The sequence below is a fragment of the Entelurus aequoreus genome, linkage group LG11 (assembly GCF_033978785.1).
Source record: "Entelurus aequoreus isolate RoL-2023_Sb linkage group LG11, RoL_Eaeq_v1.1, whole genome shotgun sequence".
NCBI lineage: Eukaryota > Metazoa > Chordata > Actinopteri > Syngnathiformes > Syngnathidae > Entelurus > Entelurus aequoreus.
The window spans coordinates 28,751,111-28,773,851 of record NC_084741.1 but is presented as its reverse complement, the minus strand read 5'-3'; the positions used below and the strand labels follow the sequence as shown (position 1 = coordinate 28,773,851).

Below are 22,741 nucleotides of genomic sequence, written 5' to 3'. Positions count from 1 at the left end.
GATGTTCCGGGGCTGGTGCTACAGTCTCACACATGTTGCTTGTTTTCAATCAGGGCCTTTACAAGCCTGGTCGCCAGATTGTCAGACTGCATTAGTTTCTTGTCAGCCATCCTAGTTGCCAGTTCCAGCCTTCATCGCATGTTTGTTAATGAGCACGTAGTTGTCACTTTTCCTTGTGCATTTTTGTGGTTCTGCCCTCTTTTGTTTGTACTGTGCCTCTTGTTTTTTGGCCTCTCCGCATTCTCCTTTTGCTTCTGTCTCTCTGTTTTTCGACTTACTGTATTTTTCGGATTATGAGGCGCACTTAAAATCCTTTAATTTTCTCAAATATCGACAGTGCGCCTTATAACCCGGTGCGCCTAATGTACAGAATAATTCTGGTTGTGCTTACCAACCTCGAAGCAATTTTATTTGGTACATGGTGTAATGATAAGTGTGACCAGTAGACGGTAGTCACACATAAGAGATACGTGTAGACTGCAATATGATGCCAGTAAACAACACCAAAACTTTGAATGTTACACACGGCGCTCAAAAATCTGTCAAAATGTTTTAGTATGACTTTGAAGCCACACCGCTTGATGGGTTGTTGGCCCATTATGGCTACCATAGTCGGAGATACAAGTATTACTATGGTGTGTGTATAAGGACCGCAAAATGGCACCCATTAGCAGACATTATCTGGCGTTTTGTTTCAAAATATTAGTTTGCATGTTCTCCCCGTGACTGCGTGGGTTCCCTCAGGGTACTCCGGCTTCCTCCCACCTCCAAAGACATGCACCTGGGGATAGGTTGATTGGCAACACTAAATTGGCCCTAGTGTGTGAATGTGAGTGTGAATGTTGTCTGTCTATCTGTGTTGGCCCTGTGATGAGGTGGCGACTTGTCCAGGGTGTACCCCGCCTTCCGCCCGATTGTAGCTGAGATAGGCTCCAGCACCCCCCGCGACCCCGAAGGGAATAAGCGGTAGAAAATGGATGGATGGATGGATGGGTGACCCCTTTAATGCGCCTCATAATCCGGTGCGGCTTTTGTATGAGAAAAGACCCGAATATACCCGCTCATCGGCAGTGCGCCTTATAATCTGGTGCGCCCTATGATCCAGAAAATACGGTAGATCCCTTATGCAATTTTTCACACCTTGAGTGCCTCTTATGTTAATAAACCCACTGAAATGTTTTTTGACTGAGTCTCTGCTTTGGGGTCCAACATCTCGAACTAACCAAGCCTTGCCAGTTTACTTCAGATGCAGTCAGTAGTCATTTGTTCAACTTCTTTAGTTATATGATTGAGGTTCCTCAAGGTTCCATCTTAGGTCGTCTCTTTTTCATCATCTGGGCTATTCAACTGGTGGCCTGCGAGTTCAGTTCCAAAACTTGTGAGGGACTCACATTTGTGCAGCAGATTCTTAAAAACACTAAAATGTTGCCATAAAGATGATCTTTGACTATCTTTTTTGCAGAAGGTCCTTGCTCCTGTAACTTTGTCCAAATAGACTAAAATCTAATGTCTACTGTAGAGAACGCTGGTTCTCTGGGATACAAAATACGACTAATAGTGAAGGGAGAAGTCCGGCCCCCCGGTAATTAGATTACTTGAAAAGGGTCCCCAAAAATCAATTATGTGATTATCCCTGGTACAGTGCATACAAAAGGATAATGTTATAAAGTGAGGTAACGTGTTGTTAATGAGAGCTATTTCCTGTCACACAAGTGTAGAACTATCAGAAATTGTTAATCATAAGGGTGTAAGTCAGGGGTCCCCAACCTTTTAGACTCGGGGGCCGCATTGGGTTAAAAAAAATTTGCGGGGGGCAGGGCTGTCTATATATATATATATATATAAATATTCGGAGCGCGATGATATCACGTTATAGATGGGAAAATGCATTTTTAGACAATATGATTTGCCTGAGGGGCTAAGACAAACCGAGATTAGCAAGTGGTAGAAAATGCATTAGAAAGCACAGATTAAAAAAAATAATAATAAAAAAAATAAAAAAAATTAAATATATATATATAAATAAATATATATATATATAAATATAAATAAATAAATAAATATATATATATATATATATAAATATAAATAAATAAATATATATATGTATATATATATATATATATATATATATATATATATATATATATATATATATATATATATATATATATATATATATATATATATATATATATATATATATGTATATATATATATATAAAACATTTAAAATAAAAAATAAAAAAATAAAAATAAAAAATAAATAAAAATAAATAAATATATATATATATACATATATAGTTGTCTTTTTTTAACTTGGGACTTCCTGCGGGCCAGATTTTGGAAGCTGGCGGGCGGATCCGGCCCGTGGGCTGTAGTTTGGGGACCCCTGGCGTAGGTGATTCACGATGAAAATGCATCGTCAAACATTTCAATAACGTCGAAATGAACTACTGTGATGAATACCTACGTATAAAAATTGAGGTTTGTCCTTAAGGGTCACATAAAAAAGCTCAAAAATCCAAAGAAAAAGCAGAAACTGCCATTATTTTTTTCATAATTATGTTCCCAAATGGTTAGTGTCATTTCCTGTCTCCTAGAAGAACAGAGAGGATAATAAGAGAGCAAAGTAAAAATAAAAGTCACTTCATTCTTGTTAGTAATGAGACCTTTTTCTAACGAGCAGGATGTTTTCTGGGCCAACAGTCCATGGCCTGCTTATTATTACTGTGCTAGCAAGAATTAATGCACTAACTCTGTACTTCTCATCACCATCATTATCATCTTCATTTAGCCCATGATTAACACGCAGTAAAAATGTACACATATGTAATAATATTCCAACAAGGAGAGCAGGTCCCAGAGTGCCAAGAAAAGTGATATAGAGTCGTGAGGTGCTCATACGTCTTCTGCTTCCCTCGCCTGCAAACACACCTCGCCAACATGGCCGGCATATCTACAGCACATGTACACCACCCCCCGCCCCCGTCCCCGCCGACCCCCTCTACGCCCGCGCCGGATGGTCGGAATTAGAAAAGTAAGCCTGCGGTCTCATTAATTAATTAAACGGCGTGTGCCAGTGGCACCTGGGTGCTGGTTATCGCTGTCACTCAGGCACACGGTGATCTCAATAAGAACCTCACCACAGGGCACCGGGAGGCCAGGCAGACGCCCGCGCCTCCTCCCTATCTGCTCCTACTTTGACTTCCTTCTTTTTGAATTTAAACACCTTCTTTGTGCTTACTTTCTACGGAAAGTTTGTCCAAATAATATAAAATGTGTTACAAACCCCGTTTCCATATGAGTTGGGAAATTTTGTTGGATGTAAATATAAACGGAATACAATGATTTGCAAATCTTTTTCAACCCATATTCAATTGAATGCACTACAAAGACAAGATATTTGATGTTCAAACTCATAAACTTTTTTTTTTTTTTCAAATAATAATTAACTTAGAATTTCATGGCTGCAACACGTGCCAAAGTAGTTGGGAAAGGGCATGTTCACCACTGTGTTACATGTCCTTTCCTTTTAACACTCAGTAAACTTTTGGGAACTGAGGAGACACATTTTTTAAGCTTCTCAGGTGGAATTATTTCCCATTCTTGCTTGATGTACAGCTTAAGTTGTTCAACAGTCCGGGGGTCTCCGTTGTGGTATTTTAGGCTTCATAATGCACCACACATTTTCAATGGGAGACAGGTCTGGACTAAAGGCAGGCCAGTCTAGTACCCGCATTCTTTTACTATGAAGCCACGTTGATGTAACACGTGGCTTGGCATTGTCTTGCTGAAATAAGCAGGGGCGTCCATGGCAACGTTGCTTGGATGGCAACATATGTTGCTCCAAAACCTGTATGTACCTTTCAGCATTAATGGCGCCTTCACAGATGTGTATGTTACCCATGTCTTGGGCACACTAATATACCCCCATACCATCACCGATGCTGGCTTTTCAACTTTGCGCCTATAACAATCCGGATGGTTCTTTTCCTCTTTGGTCCGGAGGACACGACGTCCACAGTTTGCAAAAAAAATTTGAAATGTGGACTCGTCAGACCACAGAACACTTTTCCACTTTGTATCAGTCCATCTTAGATGAGCTCAGGCCCAGCGAAGCCGACGGCGTTTCTGGGTGTTGTTGATAAACGGTTTTCCCTTTGCATAGGAGAGTTTTAACTTGCACTTACAGATGTAACGACCAACTTTAGTTACTGACAGTGGGTTTCTGAAGTGTTCCTGAGCCCATGTGGTGATATCCTTTACACCAGACCTGGGAATTCTACGGCCCGCGGGCCGCATCCGGCCCTTTGTGCATCCCTGTCCGGCCCGCGTGAGGCCAATTATAAATTACAAAATAAATTTCAAAAAGTATCTATGTCGAGTGTGCAATACAACGGTGCTGCTTTTGTTTTGAAAAGCGTTATTTGTATTACTTCCGTGTGGACGTATGCGCGTGTGCGATTGTGAGTGAATTGAACGGCGCAATCACAAAGTACAAAATAAAGTTTAAAAAACATCTATGTTGTGCGCGCAATACAACTGTGCTGCTTTTATTTTGAAATGTGTTATTTATGGCCGTATGTCCGGGGGGAACCTGTGAGTGAAGGTGCATAGAGACAAGTGATGAGACGCTAAAAAAAGAAAAGTTGATGACGAATGCCGTGTTTTCAACAAGACATGGACTGGCAAGTATTTCTTTACATAAATTAAAGGTAGAGCCGTGTGCTTAATTTGTGGTACACAAGCTGTGTTTAAAGAATATCATTTTAATCGCCACTACACGATGAAACACGAGGAAAAATACCGGATGAAGCGCGCGCAAGGGAGGCTGATGCGTTGATGGTAAAACTGCAAACCCAACAAGGACTTTTTGCCATATTTCACACCCCCAGAGATGCAGCCGTCAGGACAAGTTTCGTCATTTCTCACAAAAGCGCCAGAAAAAGTAAGGCGTTTTCTGACGGAGACTTTATTAAGGAGTGCTTATTGGACTTTGTTGCGCTGTATGCCCGGAGACATGGACTGTTTTTCGCTAACTTTGGATGAGAGCTGTGATGTACGTGACACCGCCCAGCTGCTCTTCTTCTTACATGGGATAACTGCAGACTTTCAAATCATGGAGTAGCTGGCAGCCATGCAGTCAATTAAAGAGACAACCACAGGTAATGTCTTGTTCACATAGGTAAATGCGTGTTTGGACATGTTAGGACTGAAATGGGACAAGCTGGCAGGTGTGACAATCCAATCCAATCCACTTTATTTATATAGCACATTTAAACAACAAAATGTTTCCAAAGTGCTGCACAACAATATTAAAAACAATATTCAAATATTATCCTTAGCTCCACCAATGACTGAATAAAAAGAAAAAACAATTACATATAAAACCAATATAAAAAACAATATAAAATAAATATGATTAAAAACTATTTTTAACAACAGATGGTTGTCCAAATCTGACGGGGAAAAATGTTGGATAATGCAGGATAAAGTGACCATCAAAAGCAATCTGCTTTTGTATAAAGTTAAGTTAGGTTAAATTAAATTCTTATTATTATTATTAATTATTATTATTATTATCATCATTATTATTTATCTTACGGTATATCAAAAATAATATTGAGCAAAATTTAATTGAAATATTGTCGTGTGGCCCTCCAGCAGTGCCCGGGTTGCTTATGCGGCCCCCGGTGAAAATTAATTGCCCACCCCTGCTTTACACACTAATGTTGCTTGTTGATGCAGTACAGCCTGAGGGATCGAAGGTCACGGGCTTAGCTGCTTACGTGCAGTGATTTCTCCAGATTCTCTGAACCCTTTGATGATATTACGGACCGTAGATGGTGAAATCCCTAAATTCCTTGCAATAGCTGGTTGAGAAAGGTTTTTCTTGAACTGTTCAACAATTTGCTCACGCATTTGTTGACAAAGTGGTGACCCTCGCCCCATCCTTGTTTGTGAATGACTGAGCATTTCATGGAATCTACTTTTATACCCAATCATGGCACCCACCTGTTCCCAATTTGCCTGTTCACCTGTGGGATGTTCCAAATAAGTGTTTGATGAGCATTCCTCAACTTTATCAGTATTTATTGCCACCTTTCCCAACTTCTTTGTCACGTGTTGCTGGCATCAAATTCTAAAGTTAATGATTATTTGCAAAAATAAAAAAATGTTTATAATTTTGAACATCAAATATGTTGTCTTTGTAGCATATTCAATTGAATATGGGTTGAAAATGATTTGCAAATCATTGTATTCCGTTTATATTTACATCTAACACAATTTCCCAACTCATATGGAAACGGGGTTTGTACATGCGCTGCAAAAACACAATAGTTTTCCCCCCGCACTTACACTTAACATTTGGAGTGCATAGGTGCGGAAGTAGGGAAAAATGCAGTGCACTCAACATGCCACAAATACAGTAGGTTTCGTATGTTGTTCGGTTATCATACGGCCAAACGTGTGTAACAAAATTAGCCGTTTGCAAAGAATCCCACGCGATGGTGACTCCATTTCTGTGCGTTTTTATGGACTGCGAAATAGGGAATTATGGGACCAAAGAAAATTGCCAGTGCAGCACTTTGATAAAAAAGATGCAGACACAGGACTAAAATATGTTACCTCCAGGGCAAAAACACAGGCTATTTTTGAGTGTGTAAGTGTGCAAATACAGCAATATGCAGTGCACTCAACATGCCATGACTACATTAGTGCAGGGGTGTCAAAGATCTTGAATTAATTATCTTTGGCCCCCAGGATGATATTTGATGAGTATTAGAACCGGCCCACAGGCCACAGCCGCCTGCTGCTGTTTTGCACGCACCAATACTCCATCAGTATTGGCGCTAGGAATTTTCAAAATGGGGTCCCAGGGACCCACTTTTTTATAACCGTTTTGAAAAAAAATTATGAATGTATGCATTATCCTGTTATATCCCATATTCTATATTGCGTTTTGGAAAAAGGTTGTCATAAACATTACTTAATTCATTAAAAAAACATAATACAAAAGAAAACACATTTGAATGCATATGTAAATTTATTCAGTTATAAACATTCATTCACTTTCTTCTTTCCTTCATGAATGACTTTACCACTGCCGGTACTTATTTTTTATTTTTTATTGTAATATTTTCAGATTGTGTTTGTTCTATTTTTGGCCAAAGTAAGACAAAGAAAACAATATGAAGTTGTCTATATTTTTTAGTTTTAATGCCATGATTTTAATAGTCCGGCCCGCGTGTGCACAGATTTTCCTCCATGCGGCCCCTGCATTAGTGGCTACGTTTCCGTGAGTAATCTGTCAAAAAAGACAACATTTTACAAAAAAAAAACTAAGCAAATTTTCCCATAAGAAATAATGTAAATCCAATTAATCTCTTCCAGACAGCCAAACATATGAACATATTTTATAGACAATAATTATAATTAGTCCATATTTAGGATTTGTGATCGTTATCTGAATTTATGGCTGTTTTTTCAGAAAGGCTTTTGACATTAAACCAACTTGTGATTTTATAAATTTGGTATCAAGGTTTTAATTGTTCCTTGTAACATTAACCACAATAGGCACAGGAGTTCCACAAAATTGGAAAACAAATACTGTATCGATGTTTTAATCAATTTATATCGCACAGACTTAAAAGTAGAGACTAGATGGCAGTAAAAGCACCTTCTCAGCGCTCATTGTCAAATTACCGTACTGTTTTAATGAATTGTAACTAATCAGAGAAAGTTGCAATAATTATAACAAATAGTAGTAATGATTAATCATAATTTCAGAAATATGTTTTTTACGCATGGAAAGTGTTTGTCCATCCTGATGATTCATTTATGTTCCAACACATTTACACCTGCACATTAAGAGCATTTGTGAACCGTTGATTGGTCTACAGCACAAATGTTTGTTAGGAAATGAAAGACGATGAGAGGTTATCATCACAGATCAACATATATAACATGTAAATGCTGCCTCTATGCTAGGTCAGCATTGCAAATGAGAATATGTTCCCAATTGTCTTATCTGAATAATAAAGGTTCATTAAATATATAAATACATATGAACAAAGAAGTCAGGATGTCAGTGTTGCTAAATGTTTATATACTACATTACCCAGAAGGCTTACGCCGTAGACAGAAACTGGACGGAGATCTAAAGTATGCAGCATGACAACAATTGTGCTGTTTGAGCAATAAAGAGTTGATATACTGTTATAAGTTGCTGTTCCTGCTTCATCTACACAATAAACAAAAACAAGCTTTGAATGCCGCTCAGAAACAAATTAGATTCACAAAAATGGCGCTGGTTCGCCAAAATGTGCCGGGGGTGTTGCGAACATTGGACAAAGTTGCCAGGTCGCGCATAATTTACAGGACTTGGTTGAATTTGCATTAATTGGCGCGATCATGACATCGCCCATTTTTGGATGGACTTTGCAGTTTTACATTCAGAAAAAATTGTCAAATACATTAAAAAAAACATGAATTAAATTGATAAATACGCATTATATCTCCATTTTTATTCAAAGTGTTAGTCCTCGCAACTTTGTCTGGGCCCATCCATCCATCCATTTTCTACTGCTTGTCCCATTGGGGGTCAAGGGGGGTGCTGGAGCCTATCTCAGCTGCATTCGGGCGAAAGGCGGGGTACACCCTGGACAAGTCGCCACCTCATCGCAGGGCCAACATAGATAGACAGACAACATTCTCACTCACATTCACACACTAGGGCCAATTTAGTGTAACCAATCAACCTATCCCTAGGTGCATGTCTTTGGAGGTGGGAGGAAGCTGGAGTACCCGGAGGGAACCCACGCAGTCACGGGGAGAACATGCAAACTCCACACAGAAAGATCCCGAGCACAGGATCGAACCCAGGACCTCCGTATTGTGAGGCAGGCGCACTATCCCCTCTTCCACCGTGCTGCCCCCATAGTTTTTTATTTCTAATATTTTACTATACGAAAACCAAGGTATAATTTGGAAAAACAAAAACTAAACATATAAAAGTGTGACGTATCAAAACTGAGGTACGACTGTAGTAAGAAATGTGCAGCAAAGTACACTAACCACCCACAATCCTCCCAATCTTGGCTATGTCATTGGAAAGGGAGGGGCAAACTGCAGTGGTTGACAATCAAAAAGGATAGAAGAAAAGAATGAAGCGGGTAAATATTGTATGTATAATAATAACAATGACACATATGACAAAAGTAAAGCATATATTCAGGTATCCAGTAGTACTTGATATGACAAAAGTAAAATATACGTTTAGGTATTTAGTAGTGTATAATGACAAAAGTGAATTGTACATTTAGGTATTTAGTAGTAAATAAAGATACATCTGAATAATAGATTTGTTATATAGTAACAAAAGTGAAGTGTATATTTGGTATAGAATGACAAAAGTGAAGTATACATTTAGATATTTAGTAGTATAGAATGACAAAAGTGAAGTATCTATGGAAGTATCGAGTAGTATACAATATGACAAAAGTGAATAATATATTTAGGTATTCAGTAGTGTATAATGACAAAAGTAAAAGTTATTGACATAAGTGAAAATATAGATTTAGGTATCTAGTAGTATAACATGGCAACATTTATATTAGATATCTAATAGTATAGAATGACTAAAATTAAGTATACATTTAGGTATCTAGTAGTATAGAATGACAAAAGTGAAGTATACATTTAGGTATCTAGTACTATAGTGTGACAAAAATTAAGGATACATGGAGGTAGCAAATTATGAAACATACAACATATACATTTAGGTATCCAGTAGTACATAATGACAAAAATGAAGTATACATTTGGTATCCAATAGTATATAATGACAAAAGTAAAGTATACATTAGGAATCTACTAGTATAGAATGACAAAATTAATGTATAAAATTTAGGTATCTAGTAGTACAGAATGACAAAGGTGAAGTATACATTTAGATATTCAGTAGTATAAAATAACAAAATGAAGTATACATTAGGTATCTGTATATAATGAGTGTTATACATGTTAAAGTGTTACAAGTCACACATACAAATTGACATAATCATACTAATGATATTGTCTATGAAGGTTCTCATTCATCCAGGTCATTGTCATCTCAGGGCATTTTAATCGATCGCAACTGGACTGCTTGGTTTGTCTTGGAAGACGTTTCGCCGCTCATCCGAGTAGGCTTCATCTGGTCGTGCTCATAGACTTAGATTGGTGAGATCTAGTTCAGCGGCTGGTGCCAAAACCCCAAAAATGTACATTCCAAAAACCAGGAGAGTGTGGCTGGGCAAGGATGGTTTCGCCCTATCCTAGTGAGAAAAACAACTGTTTTAATGCAAACGAGCTTAATGCTAACTGTCAAAGCCAATGACAGCCGTTAAAGGCCTACTGAAATGCATTTTTTTTATTTAAACGGGGATAGCAGATCCATTCTATGTGTCATACTTGATCATTTCGCGATATTGCCATATTTTTGCTGAAAGGATTTAGTAGAGAACATCGACGATAAAGTTGCAACTTTTGGTCGCTGATAAAAAAAGCCTTGCCTGTACCGGAAGTAGCGTGACGTCAACGGTTGAAAGGCTCCTCACATTTCCCCATTGTTTACACCAGCAGCCAGAGCGATTCGGACCGAGAAAGCGACGATTACCCCATTAATTTGAGGCAGGATGAAAGATTCGTGGATGAGGAACGTTAGAGTGAAGGACTAGAATGCAGTGCAATACATATATTTTTTCGCTCTGACCGTAACTTAGGTACAAGCTGGCTCATTGGATTCCACACTCTCTCCTTTTTCTATTGTGGATCACGGATTTGTATTTTAAACCACCTCGGATACTATATCCTCTTGAAAATGAGAGTCGAGAACGCAAAATGGACATTCACAGTGACTTTTATCTCCACGACAATACATCGGCGAAACACTTTAGCTACGGAGCTAACGTGATAGCATCGTGCTTAACTGCATATAGAAACAGACGAAATAAACACCTGACTGGAAGGATAGACAGAAAATCAACAATACTATTAAACCATGGACCTGTAACTACACGGTTAATGCTTTCCAGCCTGGCGAAGCTTAACAATGCTGTTGCTAACGACGCCATTGAAGCTAACTTAGCAACCGGACCTCACAGAGCTATGTTAAAAACATTAGCTATCCACCTACGCCAGCCAACCCTCATCTGCTCATCAACACCCGTGCTCACCTGCGTTCCAGCGGTCGACGGTGCGACGAAGGACTTCACCCGATCACAGATGCGGTCGGCGGCCCGGAGACGGAGGAAGTTAAAGTGAGTTCGGCGGCTAGCGCGTCTGCTATCCAAGTCAAAGTCCTCCTGGTTGTGTTGCTGTAGTCCGCCGCTAATACACCAATCCCACCTACAACTTTCTTCTTTGCAGTCTTCGTTGTTCATTAAACAAATTGCAAAAGATTCACCAACACAGATGTCCAGAATACTGTGGAATTTTGAGATGAAAACAGAGTTTTTTGTATAGGATTCAATGTCCGCATACTTTCGTTTCAACGATTGACGTCACGCGCATACGTCATCATACATAGACGTTTTCAACCGGAAGTTTAGCGGGAAATTTCAAATTGCACTTTATAAGTTAACCCGGCCGTATTGGCATGTGTTGCAATGTTAAGATTTCATCATTGATATATAAACTATCAGATTGCGTGGTCAGTAGTAGTGGGTTTCAGTAGGCCTTTAAAGTGTAATTTCCCCTCATAAGCATTGAGGAGAATGTGGCAGAACGATCGCTGTGGATCGACTACTACCAGTCCAAAATACTCGGAATCCCCCGCGTAAGCAATCCATTCAGTTGTAAACAAATGGTACAAATGGCATTCTGGTCACCTTCTGTGACCAGAAAGTTTTTTAACTCATGTTGTTTGTTGGAAGCTAAATTGCAGAGTCGTTTAGGAATGGTTGACATGTGGTGTTGGATGGTTTTGCAACCTTGACATAGATGGCTTCCCTCACTCCTCACAGAAGGTGACCAGAATGTTTCTAACTCCTGTTATTTGTTTGAGGCTAAGTCTTTTAGGAATGGTTAAAAGGAGGGTGTTGTATGTGTGAGACAGGAGGTGTCGCAGACATCCTCCTCTGTTCAGGAATAACGATACATGATAGACATTAAAATCTATGAAATACATTTAAAAAGCACAAATTAGACATTAAAAAGAGAAAATGATCATCTAAGTTTAAAACAAGTTCACCACAAATAATTTGAACTTGTGTGCTGACCAATAAAATACGTGACAACTATGTTTTATGTAACAGATTAATAAGTGACATATTAAACAAACTATCTTCTTACTGCATCAGTCAAGGCTATCAGGAATAATGAAGGCGTTACCTTATCATACAAGCTGATTATTAAACAAGCTGACGGAAAGATTCATCTTTTTGTTCTCCTGAGCTGAGGAACGATGGCTCGTCATGGAATGTGGAACAACCTTCTCTCGCAAGTGATGTGGAAACAGGTGAGCTTGTGTTTATGTATTTTAATAGGCAGCAATGTGGCAAGGTCTTCATCAAGAAGGAAACTTTGATGTTGTTTGCAAAGAAGTACTTTTGCAGGACTGGCAATGTTGGGTAATATATTGAAACTGTATCATAAACATAAATAAGCAGCCATGCAAATGCTAATTCATGTGAAATTATACATAACTTTTAAATTGTGAAGTGTATCACAAATCTAATAAACATTTATTAAATGTAATACATGATCTTATACTGAAATCAACATGATTTATTCAATTTAGTAACATTCCTTCCAGTGGCAATGTATGACTTTTGCCACTACTGTAATTTCTAATATAAGTATGAGCGTTTGATAAAAACAACTTGGCAGCACGGTGGGGTTAGTGAATGTGCCTCACAATACGAAGGTCCTGAGTTCAATCCCGGGCTCGGGATCTTTCTGTGTGGAGTTTGCATGTTCTCCCCGTGACTGCGTGGATTCTCTCCGGGTACTCCGGCTTCTTCCCACCTCCAAAGACATGCACCTGGGGATAGGCTGATTGGTAACACTAAATTGGCCCTAGTGTGTGAATGTGAGAGTGAATGTTGTCTGTCTATCTGTGTTGGCCCTGTGATAGGGTGGCGACTTGTCCAGGGTGTACCACGCCATCCGCCCGAATGCAGCTGAGATAGGCTCCAGCACCCCCAGCGACCCCGAAAAAGACAAGCGGTAGAAAATGGATGGATGGATGGAACTTGACAGTTCAACAGTGGCATGAAAAGTTCACATGACTCTAAAGGAGATTTTTTTTTCTTTTATCATTATCTGAAAACAAAAATTAACAAAAAAAACCCCTCTAAATTAATAACAATAAATGTCTCTTAAATGGTCACTAAAATTAAACTGCAAATAAAAATATGGCTTCACCACTTTAGTCATAATTTTTGCGCTTACAAAACTTCGATAATGACTTTAGCTCCAGACTTCTTCTATTTGTTTGATATCGTCATTACTGCGACAAGTGGTGGAAAAGTGTATTACAACTGAGTACCACAGCTAAGAAACAGTTATTTTTGGCGGTCCTCTAGGGGGCGCCCTATAGTTAAAAAACGCTGTTGTAGATGATGCAACATTCTGTTTACTGCTGTTACTTCTTACCTCTTAAAATAATTATATTAATAACAAGTAATCATTTCTGGTTTTGCCTCCCTGACATTTGACAACATACACATTGTCAAATGAGTTTATGTCAGTAGCTTTAAAATGATTGATATTTGTACAATTTGGGTTGTCATATACAAATTTGACATATTTACTACAATTAAAGTATACTTTTTAAAAGTTAAAGGAGAACTGCAATTTTGGGGAAATTTTGCCTATCATTCACAATCATTATGATAGATAGATAGTACTTTATTGATTCCTTCAGGAGAGTTCCCTCAGGAAAATGAACGATGTCTTTTTGTTTTTAGGATTCTAAAGATGATAAAAAAAACAATTGGAAAATGCGGCTAATGGGAGTCACCGTTGTAGCCTTCAAAGCCCCCTAGAACAATTTCAAAACCCTCCAGCAATGTTTATATACAGACTGCAAGTATATATACTATAATGTAGTAACAGACACGTTCATAAACATATGTAATAAGTACAATATTTGCTGTATTTTGGTCATTTTAAGCAATACTGGAACACATGTTCTCAGAACATTTAATTCAGTTTCCATAAAAGCGCACTTCCGACTTCCGGCAACAACTGTGTTCCAACTACCGGAAACAAACGTGGATGTGTTATAATCATGGCAGACTTGGTAACAGACAACGAAAACGACTATTTTTGGACAAATGAGGATTGACAACTTTATCTTTTTGAAGCTGAATCTACAGAGGATGAATTGCTGATTATAAAAGTGAACACAAAGGAAGAGTGAGACATTGGAGCAGACGGAAGCTGAGAGAGTGAGGTCGGTGTGACTTGACGCTGTAAATGTGGAACTTGGAGCCAAGCTATGCAGACATAAATGGCGGTCATACCAAAAAATTAATTGGGAAAAACTTCCCCAGAAGCTTGACCAAACAGACAACTGTCCATTGAGTGAGTCACTGTAATATTGATCATGATACATGCAAATTGTCTTGTTTGTTATTTCAACTACAGTACATACGCTGTCCAGCTAGCGGTGTACAAACAAAACATGACATTTGGGCTAATACTTTCCAGACAATGTAATATGATAGTTCATGTTTTTCAGTCAGTGCAGATTGGTGTACTATTGAGCAAAAGCTATCTTACGGCTAATACCGTAGCATGAGGTATAGCCAAGGCGATGTGTTACTACGCTAGAAAAAGAGTTCCTCAGTGTTCGCTCTTACAATAACAATATCGCTACAGCTTGGTTATTATACAGGTTACAGAACGTAAATGAAGTATCGTTGGCAGTTTTTGGGTGCATCTCAAAGTGATTTAGAGGTAGAATGGGTCGATCCCATTTGCTGCATGGCCAACCCCCAAGAACTAGCCGATTTTTACAAATTCGATTTAAAAAAACCAAAACACTTTTGTCTTCTTGTCTCTCATATGGATGGTGAACAATAGGCAAAATTCTAAACAAAAAGTGCAGTTCACCTTTAAGTAAAGACTGTTGGGGGTTTGACCTGCCAAAACATTAACAAATGTTTTATTCAATGAACTTTAAAGGAAAAAAAAAAAAATTTAACCAAAAAATATTAAAAATGTTATTTTGAATACTTAAAAACTTACAGATTAAAGTTAACTACAACATGAATTGTTTACATTATTTAAAAATCAATCAATGCACTTGGAAACAAAACTTTGCATGTCATGTCAATAACCCACAAGCTAACCTGCAATTTTACAAATATTCCGTTTTTCCTAGTAGTTCCAAAATTTACCATTTCCTGGTCATTTATAGCTTTGAAAATGCATGAAATTCCATATGTTTTAATAAAATATAGCTATTTGCATGATCTTTCAGAAATAAAAACAAATATTAGACATTATAGCTGCGTTTCCATTACTCCTAGAAATGCGCAAAACCTAAATATCGCAATAAGAAACTGGTAATGGAAACACCCATATTTAAAAAAAACTGTCAAATATCGCTAAAATTAGGTGGTTTTTGAGAGGTTTTGATATTTAGTTTTTCACAAAAGCATGATGGAAACACTTTTTTCGCATTTAGACATCACATAAACACTTAATTGCCGATGCAGGACAACTCGGGCAGACGGGTCGTCTTGTCTGGTTCCTATCTGTCGGATGGGTGGAGCGAGGCGGCAGTGCTGCATCGGGTTGTCTCGCAGGTCCCTTTCCGGCCACCGACCCGCAGTCTCGGAGACCCACATGCCCGAACAGTAAAGTCAGAAGGGCTGTGAGGACGTTGCCTTTCAGCCTTTGTCTTCTACTGACATAACGACAACAGCCGTGGCTGCGATATCTTCTTTAAAGTGCAGTCTAGCAGGATGAGATTTTACAAGAATTACACCTCAAGACGCAAAACACCCTTTAATGGAAAAAAATCTACAAGTCACAAATGTACTTTGTCTAAATTTTTGAAATATTGCTTTTATTTTGAAAACGCAGCTCTTGTCTATACAGCAACATCCTTTTATAATTTCATAGCTGAATGCTAGGTGAGTTAAGGGATCAAACCTAAATAAATTATTGTGTTTCAATGGTTAGTGCATCTGCCTCACAATACGAAGGTCCTGACTAGTCGTGAGTTCAATCCCGGCCTCGGGATCTTTCTGTGCCGGCTTCCTCCCACCTCCAAAGACATGCACCTGGGGATAGGTTGATTGGCAACACTAAATTGGCCCTAGTGTGTGAACGTGAATGTGAATGTTGTCTGTCTATCTGTGTTGGCCCTGCAATGAGGTGGCGACTTGTCCAGGGTGTACCCCGCCTTCCGCCCGATTGTAGCTGAGATAGGCTCCAACGCTCCCCGTGACCCCAAAAGGGACAAGCGGTAGAAAATGGATGGATGGATGTTTCAATGTCTGCTGGCGTTTTTTTCAAATGGTATTTGTTTTTTCATTTAGAATTTATATTAAAATATTTCCTATATGAAAAAAAACTACTTCTTGAAGTATTACTTTTTTTGACTTGTCTGCCATGAGTGCATCAGCAACGCACACAAGACGGGGTTTCATCTGACTACTTCTTAAATGCCCATAAAAAGTGGTACATGTCTGCTGCTTGTTTGATAGCAAAATGCCACAGGAGCATGATAGAAGGAATGTGAAGTAAATAAACGAGTGTCTCCATGGTGTAGTATGGGGGTCAGCAACCCGCAGCTCTAGAGCCACATGCGGCTCTTTAGCGGCGCCCTGGTGGCTCCATGGAGCTTTTTCAAAAATGTATGGAAATGGAAAAAAAATGGGGTGAAAAATGTTTTTGTTTTAATATGGTTTCTGTAGGAGGACACACACGACACAAACCTTCCTAATTATTAGAAAGCCCACTGTTAAATACGTTTGTGCTTCACTGATGTAAGTATTTGGTGAGCGCCGTTTTGTCCTACCAATTTCAGCGGCCTTTGAACTCACCGTTGTGTGGACTGTGACTCAACAGTTTGTTTACATGTACAACTTTCACCGACGCTGCCATAGAAAGACATGTTTTATGCCACTCCTTCTTTGTCTCATTTTGTCCACCAAACGTTTCATACTGTGCGTGAATGCACAAAGGTGAGCTTTGATGTTATTGACTTGTGTGGAGTGCTAATCAGGCATATTTGGTCACTGCATGACTGCAAGCTAATCCACGCTAACATGCTATTTAGGCTAGCTGTATGTACATATTGCATCATTATGCCTCGTTTGTAGGTATATTTGAGCTCATTTAATTTTCTTTATTTATGTCCCCTGTGTATTTAGTTTATTTTTGTTTCATGACACATTATCTGTATGTAATATTGGCTACATTTCTGATAGTTGTTTGTGCGCCATGTTGTTCCAGACCACAGCAAACGTTACCCAGCTTGCAAAGATTGTAATAAATCCATTAGAAGAAGACGGCCTGCTGTTTCATTTAACTTGGACACACACATCTATACCTTTGCCCATTCTAAGACAGTCAATTCCAGGAGTTATTTCACCCTCTGAGAAGTTTTAATAATGTTGTAAAAATGTGTAGAATAAATATTACATTTCAACAATTCTGTCAACAAAGATTTGCGTCAGCCTGCGACACATAGTCATTTTGATAGTAGGCTAATATAGCTAATATAGACACTTACATCAAGTGTTGTCTTCATTATAAGACTTGTATAAGCCTTTTTAAAGTAATTTTGATAGTAGGCTAATATAGCTAATTAGTCACTTACATCATGTGTTGCCATCATTATAACACTTATATAAGTTTTTTTATTTTTTTGCGGCTCCAGACCGATTACTTTTTTGTATTTGTGGTCCAATATGGCTAATTCAACATTTTGGGTTGCCGATCCCTGGTGTAGTAGATTGCATGCAACGCACCCACTAACAGTACACACAATTCCATAGATTACACATGCTGTTTAGCATGTGGTATTTGGATCTTAGTACATCAGGCCCTATATGAGTAAGAATAAAAATAACATTAACAACTTAAAAAGTGCCAATGGCCAAACAAACTGATACTTGTTGTTCTTGAAAGAGATTAAAAAACATGCGTTTCCACATTTCTGCTTGTTTAAACGATTTCTCTGTCTAGATGGATAAGAGCGTGTCCACAGCGGAGATTGGAGACTTGATAGAGTTTACCCATCCATATTTGGGGTTTTCTCTCTGGGGAGTTTACATGGGGAAAGGTCATGTGATCCATTTTGGAGTTGGAGGTGAGAGAGTGAAATATGATTTCATTTGTAAAGTGACAGTAAACGAAAAAGTTTTGCCTGAGCTTGGTACGCTTGTCCTTTCTTCTCGCTCCAAAGATGAGAACATGACGCAGAAAGCGTGTCGCAGCCTCGTGCAGTTCATGCTCCCCGGGTCCAAAGGTGACGGTGTTCTGAAGAAGACCACAATCTCCTCGGAGTCCATCGCCGATATCCGACTGCCGGCAGGAGTCCGTATTCGGGTCAACAATGCCAAACACCAGCTGGTTCCTTCCATGGTGGAGCTGATGATGCATCGATGTCACACGTTTATGAATCAGGAGTTCAAATATGACCTGATCAACTTCAACAGCGAGCATTTTGCCACCTTTGTTCGCTACGGCCAAGCAGTGTGCACACAGGTGGGCTTTGGTAACACTCACCTACTGCAACGGAGACCGATATTCACACGGATATCTTTATTGTATTATTCTTCTAAAGTCAAAATATTTTAACTATGTAAAAGATTTTGAGATAGGCTAAACCACAACTAGAGATGTCCGATAAATGCTTTAAAATGTAATATCGGAAATTGTCAGTATCGGTTTCAAAAAGTAAAATGTATGACTTTTTTTAAACACCGCTGTACGGAGTGGTACATGGACGTAAGGAGAAGTACAGAGTGCCAATAAATCTTAAAGGCACTGCCTTTGCGTGCCGGCCCAATCACATAATATCTACGGCTTTTTACACACACAAGTGAATGGTCAACAGCTATACAGGTCACAATGAGGGTGACCGTATAAACAACTTTAACACTGTTACAAATATGCGCCACACTGTGAACCCACACCAAACAAGAATGACAAATACATTTCGGGAGAACATCCGCACCGTAACACAACATAAACACAACAGAACAAATACCCAGTACCCCTTGCAGCACTAACTCTTCCGGGACGCTACAATATACACCCCCCGCAACCCCCTACCTCCCCCACCTCAACCCCGCCCACCTCAACCTCCTCATGCTCTCTCAGGGAGAGCATGTCCCAAATTCCAAGCTGCTATTTTGAGGCATGTTAAAAAAAAATAATGCACTTTGTGACTTCAATAATAAATATGGCAGTGCCATTTTGGCATTTTTTTCCATAACTTGAGTTGATTTATTTTGGAAAACCTTGTTACATTGTTTAATGCATACAGCGCGGCATCACAACAAAATTAGGCATAATAATGTGTTAATTCCACGACTGTATATATCGGTATTGGTTGATATCGGAATCGGTAATCAAGAGTTGGACAAAATCGGAATATCGGATATTGGCAAAAAAGCAATTATCGGACATCTCTAACCCAAACCAATTAAATATGGTAAGAAGTCATACACTGTATACAGTATTACTAGTAGTGCTATCAAATGATTACCTTTTTACAATCAAATTAATCACACTTTGAATCGCTATTAATCATGATTAAGCACAGTAAATTACTTGATTGCATAATTTAAACTAACTTTAAAAAAATCCCCCAATATTTTGACACAAATGCAATTTCATTGTCAAAATGGCGAACAAGAACATTTTATAATGTTTTAATAAATATACGTAATTTATTTGCTCAGAACTTGGTGACAGGGTAAAAGGGAATTGCACTTTTGGGGGGGAATTTTGCCTATTGTTTACAATCTTTATGAAGGACAAGACAACGGATGTATTTTTTTTCTATGCATTCTAAATAGTAAATAAACGTAAATAAAAGTCCGCTTTCAACGGAGCCAATGGGAGGTTCTCTATGCCGACCATAAAACCCAATAAAAAACATCCAAAAAGTGCCAACAATACTCCATTTACATTTCGTGACTGGAATATTAATGAAGTTTTAGTCACATAAATATTGTAACCGCTAATGCAGACAAACTACTAATAGCTGCAACATGTTTACTACCGTGTGTCCCTATGTTTACATCATCGACTGGTAAGCACATTCCTCAACTCCCTGCTCCTTGGAAGTTTATTGAAGATCATAAATCATGCCTCTCACCTGGATAGTAGAAGGATGAGGACGTATTCCGACAAGTTGGTACACTTTGACTGCCAATTTACACCCAGAATGGCGAGAAACACACTGAAAGACGCTTGAGTTCACTTACCGTTTCCTCGCAAGGATTACGAGTCATTATTCATCTAAACGAGAATATATGATGACAGCAGACCATGTACAGTAAGTGATTTTTTTTTACGTTTGTTGGCTCTCATAAAGTTTGCAGTGAGTAGTAATCAGTGATGTTGTTGAAAAAAAAGCAAACGTAGTAATGCGTTTTTAAAAATTAATGTGCCACATATGCTTATAATGAGCAAAATACTTAAATATTAAATGTTATTATAAATGTGCCTGTTACTACATTACATATATATTTACATCATGTATATAAAAATCTAATGGAGGGGTTTGGATGTTTTTAAGGGTGTTGTAGGCAGAATAGAGTGGCTCCCATAGGCTCTTTGGTAAGCAGACTTTTGATGACATCTATTTACTACTTACAATGCATTAAAAAAAATAAAAACACATGTGTTCTTGTTTTACGTAAGGAGTGTGAATGATAGGCAAAAAAAAAAAGTGCAGTTCCCCTTTAAGTCCCGTCAGAGTGTATTCTAAAAGGGACTTACGGTATTATGCAAAACCAACTTTTCTTACCTATAGGTACCAGTTTTTGTGTATTTGGGATATGCTTAACAATCTTGGCTTCCTCCAAATGAGACATTTGGAATTTGCACAATTTGTCACGTCAGCGGATTGAGAGGGAAAGCGGTAGAAAATGGATGGATGGATGGTATAAATTGACTTGCTCATAAATGCACATGCATCCTCGGCTGTTGCCATTTTTAATACAAAGTAACGTATAGTTCCAACTTATATCTGTCAGTAGACTCCATGTGGAAGCGCTAAAAACTACAACATGGCTGACAGGGAAAATATGCAGTCGAAATAGAGGCACGCAAATACGAGCACACCAGTCAGTGTCCTCACTCATCTTTGCACTGATGTACAGTATGCATTAACCTGATAACCCGTGCGTGCCGCATTTAAGTAACCATCCGTGGTTAAAGTAAAGAAGCTTTTGAGGTAAAAATAAATATTGGGTTATAAATCTGTGGGATACATGATAGATTGCGATCACTTGTTGTCAGTCACATGAATTTGACAGCCTTGCATTTTTTGTTGTAACTGTGAGCAAATTTAATACTGCCGTGCTTTTATTTTTAAGCTTACTTCGCACTGAACAGGAAGTCACTGTGAGCACCTTTTGATGCTGTGTGAAAAATATTACAACACCTGTTGAATAGAGGTGGGAATATTCGATTCAGAATCGATTCTTGGTTCAACATGATTCTCATAATATATTATTTTGCATATAAATTATAATACAACCTTTGCAATACAGGTTACAGTTTACAAAATATCCTCTTTGCTGCCAGGGTATGATTTATATGCGCATTTACATGGCCTAAAAAAACGTCTTTTTAAACATTTATTTTTTACATTTTATTTACATAAATCACATTATAATAATCTAGTATTATAAAATACAACAACCCCTACACCCAGCTTTGCAATACTTAGGATATAAATTTACAAAGCAATTGAGAATTTAAAAAAGCAAATACAATACTTATTAAATAATATCAATAATAATTAAATTAAATAATAATTATATCAATAATAGTTGTTTAATGTGCTGGATGTTTCATTTTCTAAAAAAGTAAATTTATATATAAAGAACATGTATTTTAATTTATTTTTTAAAATTAGGAATCGATTTAGAAACAGAATAAATACAAATTGCAAATTTTTTGAGCACCCTAAATGTAAATAACTGACTGATTTTTAGTAACAATAAAAATATGGTAGACAAGGACTTGATGAGTTGATCAACATTGAGCCTCGATGGGAACCGGGGCTAACATTCGATTCTCAAGGAATCGTTCCAATTTTTATTTTATTTATTTAAATTCCTAGTTTTAATGCCCGACTAGAAGAAATAGCGGCTGAATGTGCATTGAATAACGAAGAAGAAATAGCTGCCACCATTTATTTTTTGATAGGACATTTTTGTTTAGTTAATACAATGGGACATTTCATTAAAAAATACCTCTGGTTAGCCACCTGATGTAAACCATGCAAACTTTTACGATGACCGTGCCTATTTAAGAATCATTGGTTACCAGATTCAAAGTGAGGAATTGGAATCGTTTAAATGTATAGACAGGTTGTTGACATAAGCAAGTTCCACTGTATAAATGTTCATTTTCTGTTTTCAGATTCCTTTCCAGAAAAAGAGCAGCGGTCACGTTGAAACAACTGCAACCCTTGAACTGATAATGCAGCAACGGATGGAGACAGAAACTTAAGCTCTTATATCAATTATCCTAATAAGCAGAT

General features: G+C 38.1%; 2 protein-coding genes across 2 annotated transcripts in view; both read left to right on the top strand.

Annotated features, from left to right (window-relative positions):
- sec61b (SEC61 translocon subunit beta) overlaps nt 1-22,741 on the top strand; it is a 288,067-nt gene that overhangs the window by 236,408 nt on the left and 28,918 nt on the right. The window lies entirely within an intron of this gene.
- On the top strand, nt 12,452-22,710 carry LOC133660486 (phospholipase A and acyltransferase 4-like). The gene is made up of 4 exons (XM_062064024.1): nt 12,452-12,505; nt 18,199-18,322; nt 18,419-18,720; nt 22,621-22,710. The coding sequence occupies exons 1-4, from the start codon at nt 12,452-12,454 to the stop codon at nt 22,708-22,710; spliced, it is 570 nt and encodes a 189-aa protein (XP_061920008.1).

What these genes read in the sequence shown, in the direction of transcription:
- LOC133660486 (XM_062064024.1), top strand. Translation starts at nt 12,452, where the DNA reads ATGGCTCGTCATGGAATGTGGAACAACCTTCTCTCGCAAGTGATGTGG. An exon ending in CGCAAGTGATGTGGAAACAG is followed by an intron (nt 12,506 to 18,198) that starts GTGAGCTTGTGT and finishes TTCTCTGTCTAG; the next exon opens with ATGGATAAGAGCGTGTCCAC. An exon ending in GATCCATTTTGGAGTTGGAG is followed by an intron (nt 18,323 to 18,418) that starts GTGAGAGAGTGA and finishes CTCGCTCCAAAG; the next exon opens with ATGAGAACATGACGCAGAAA.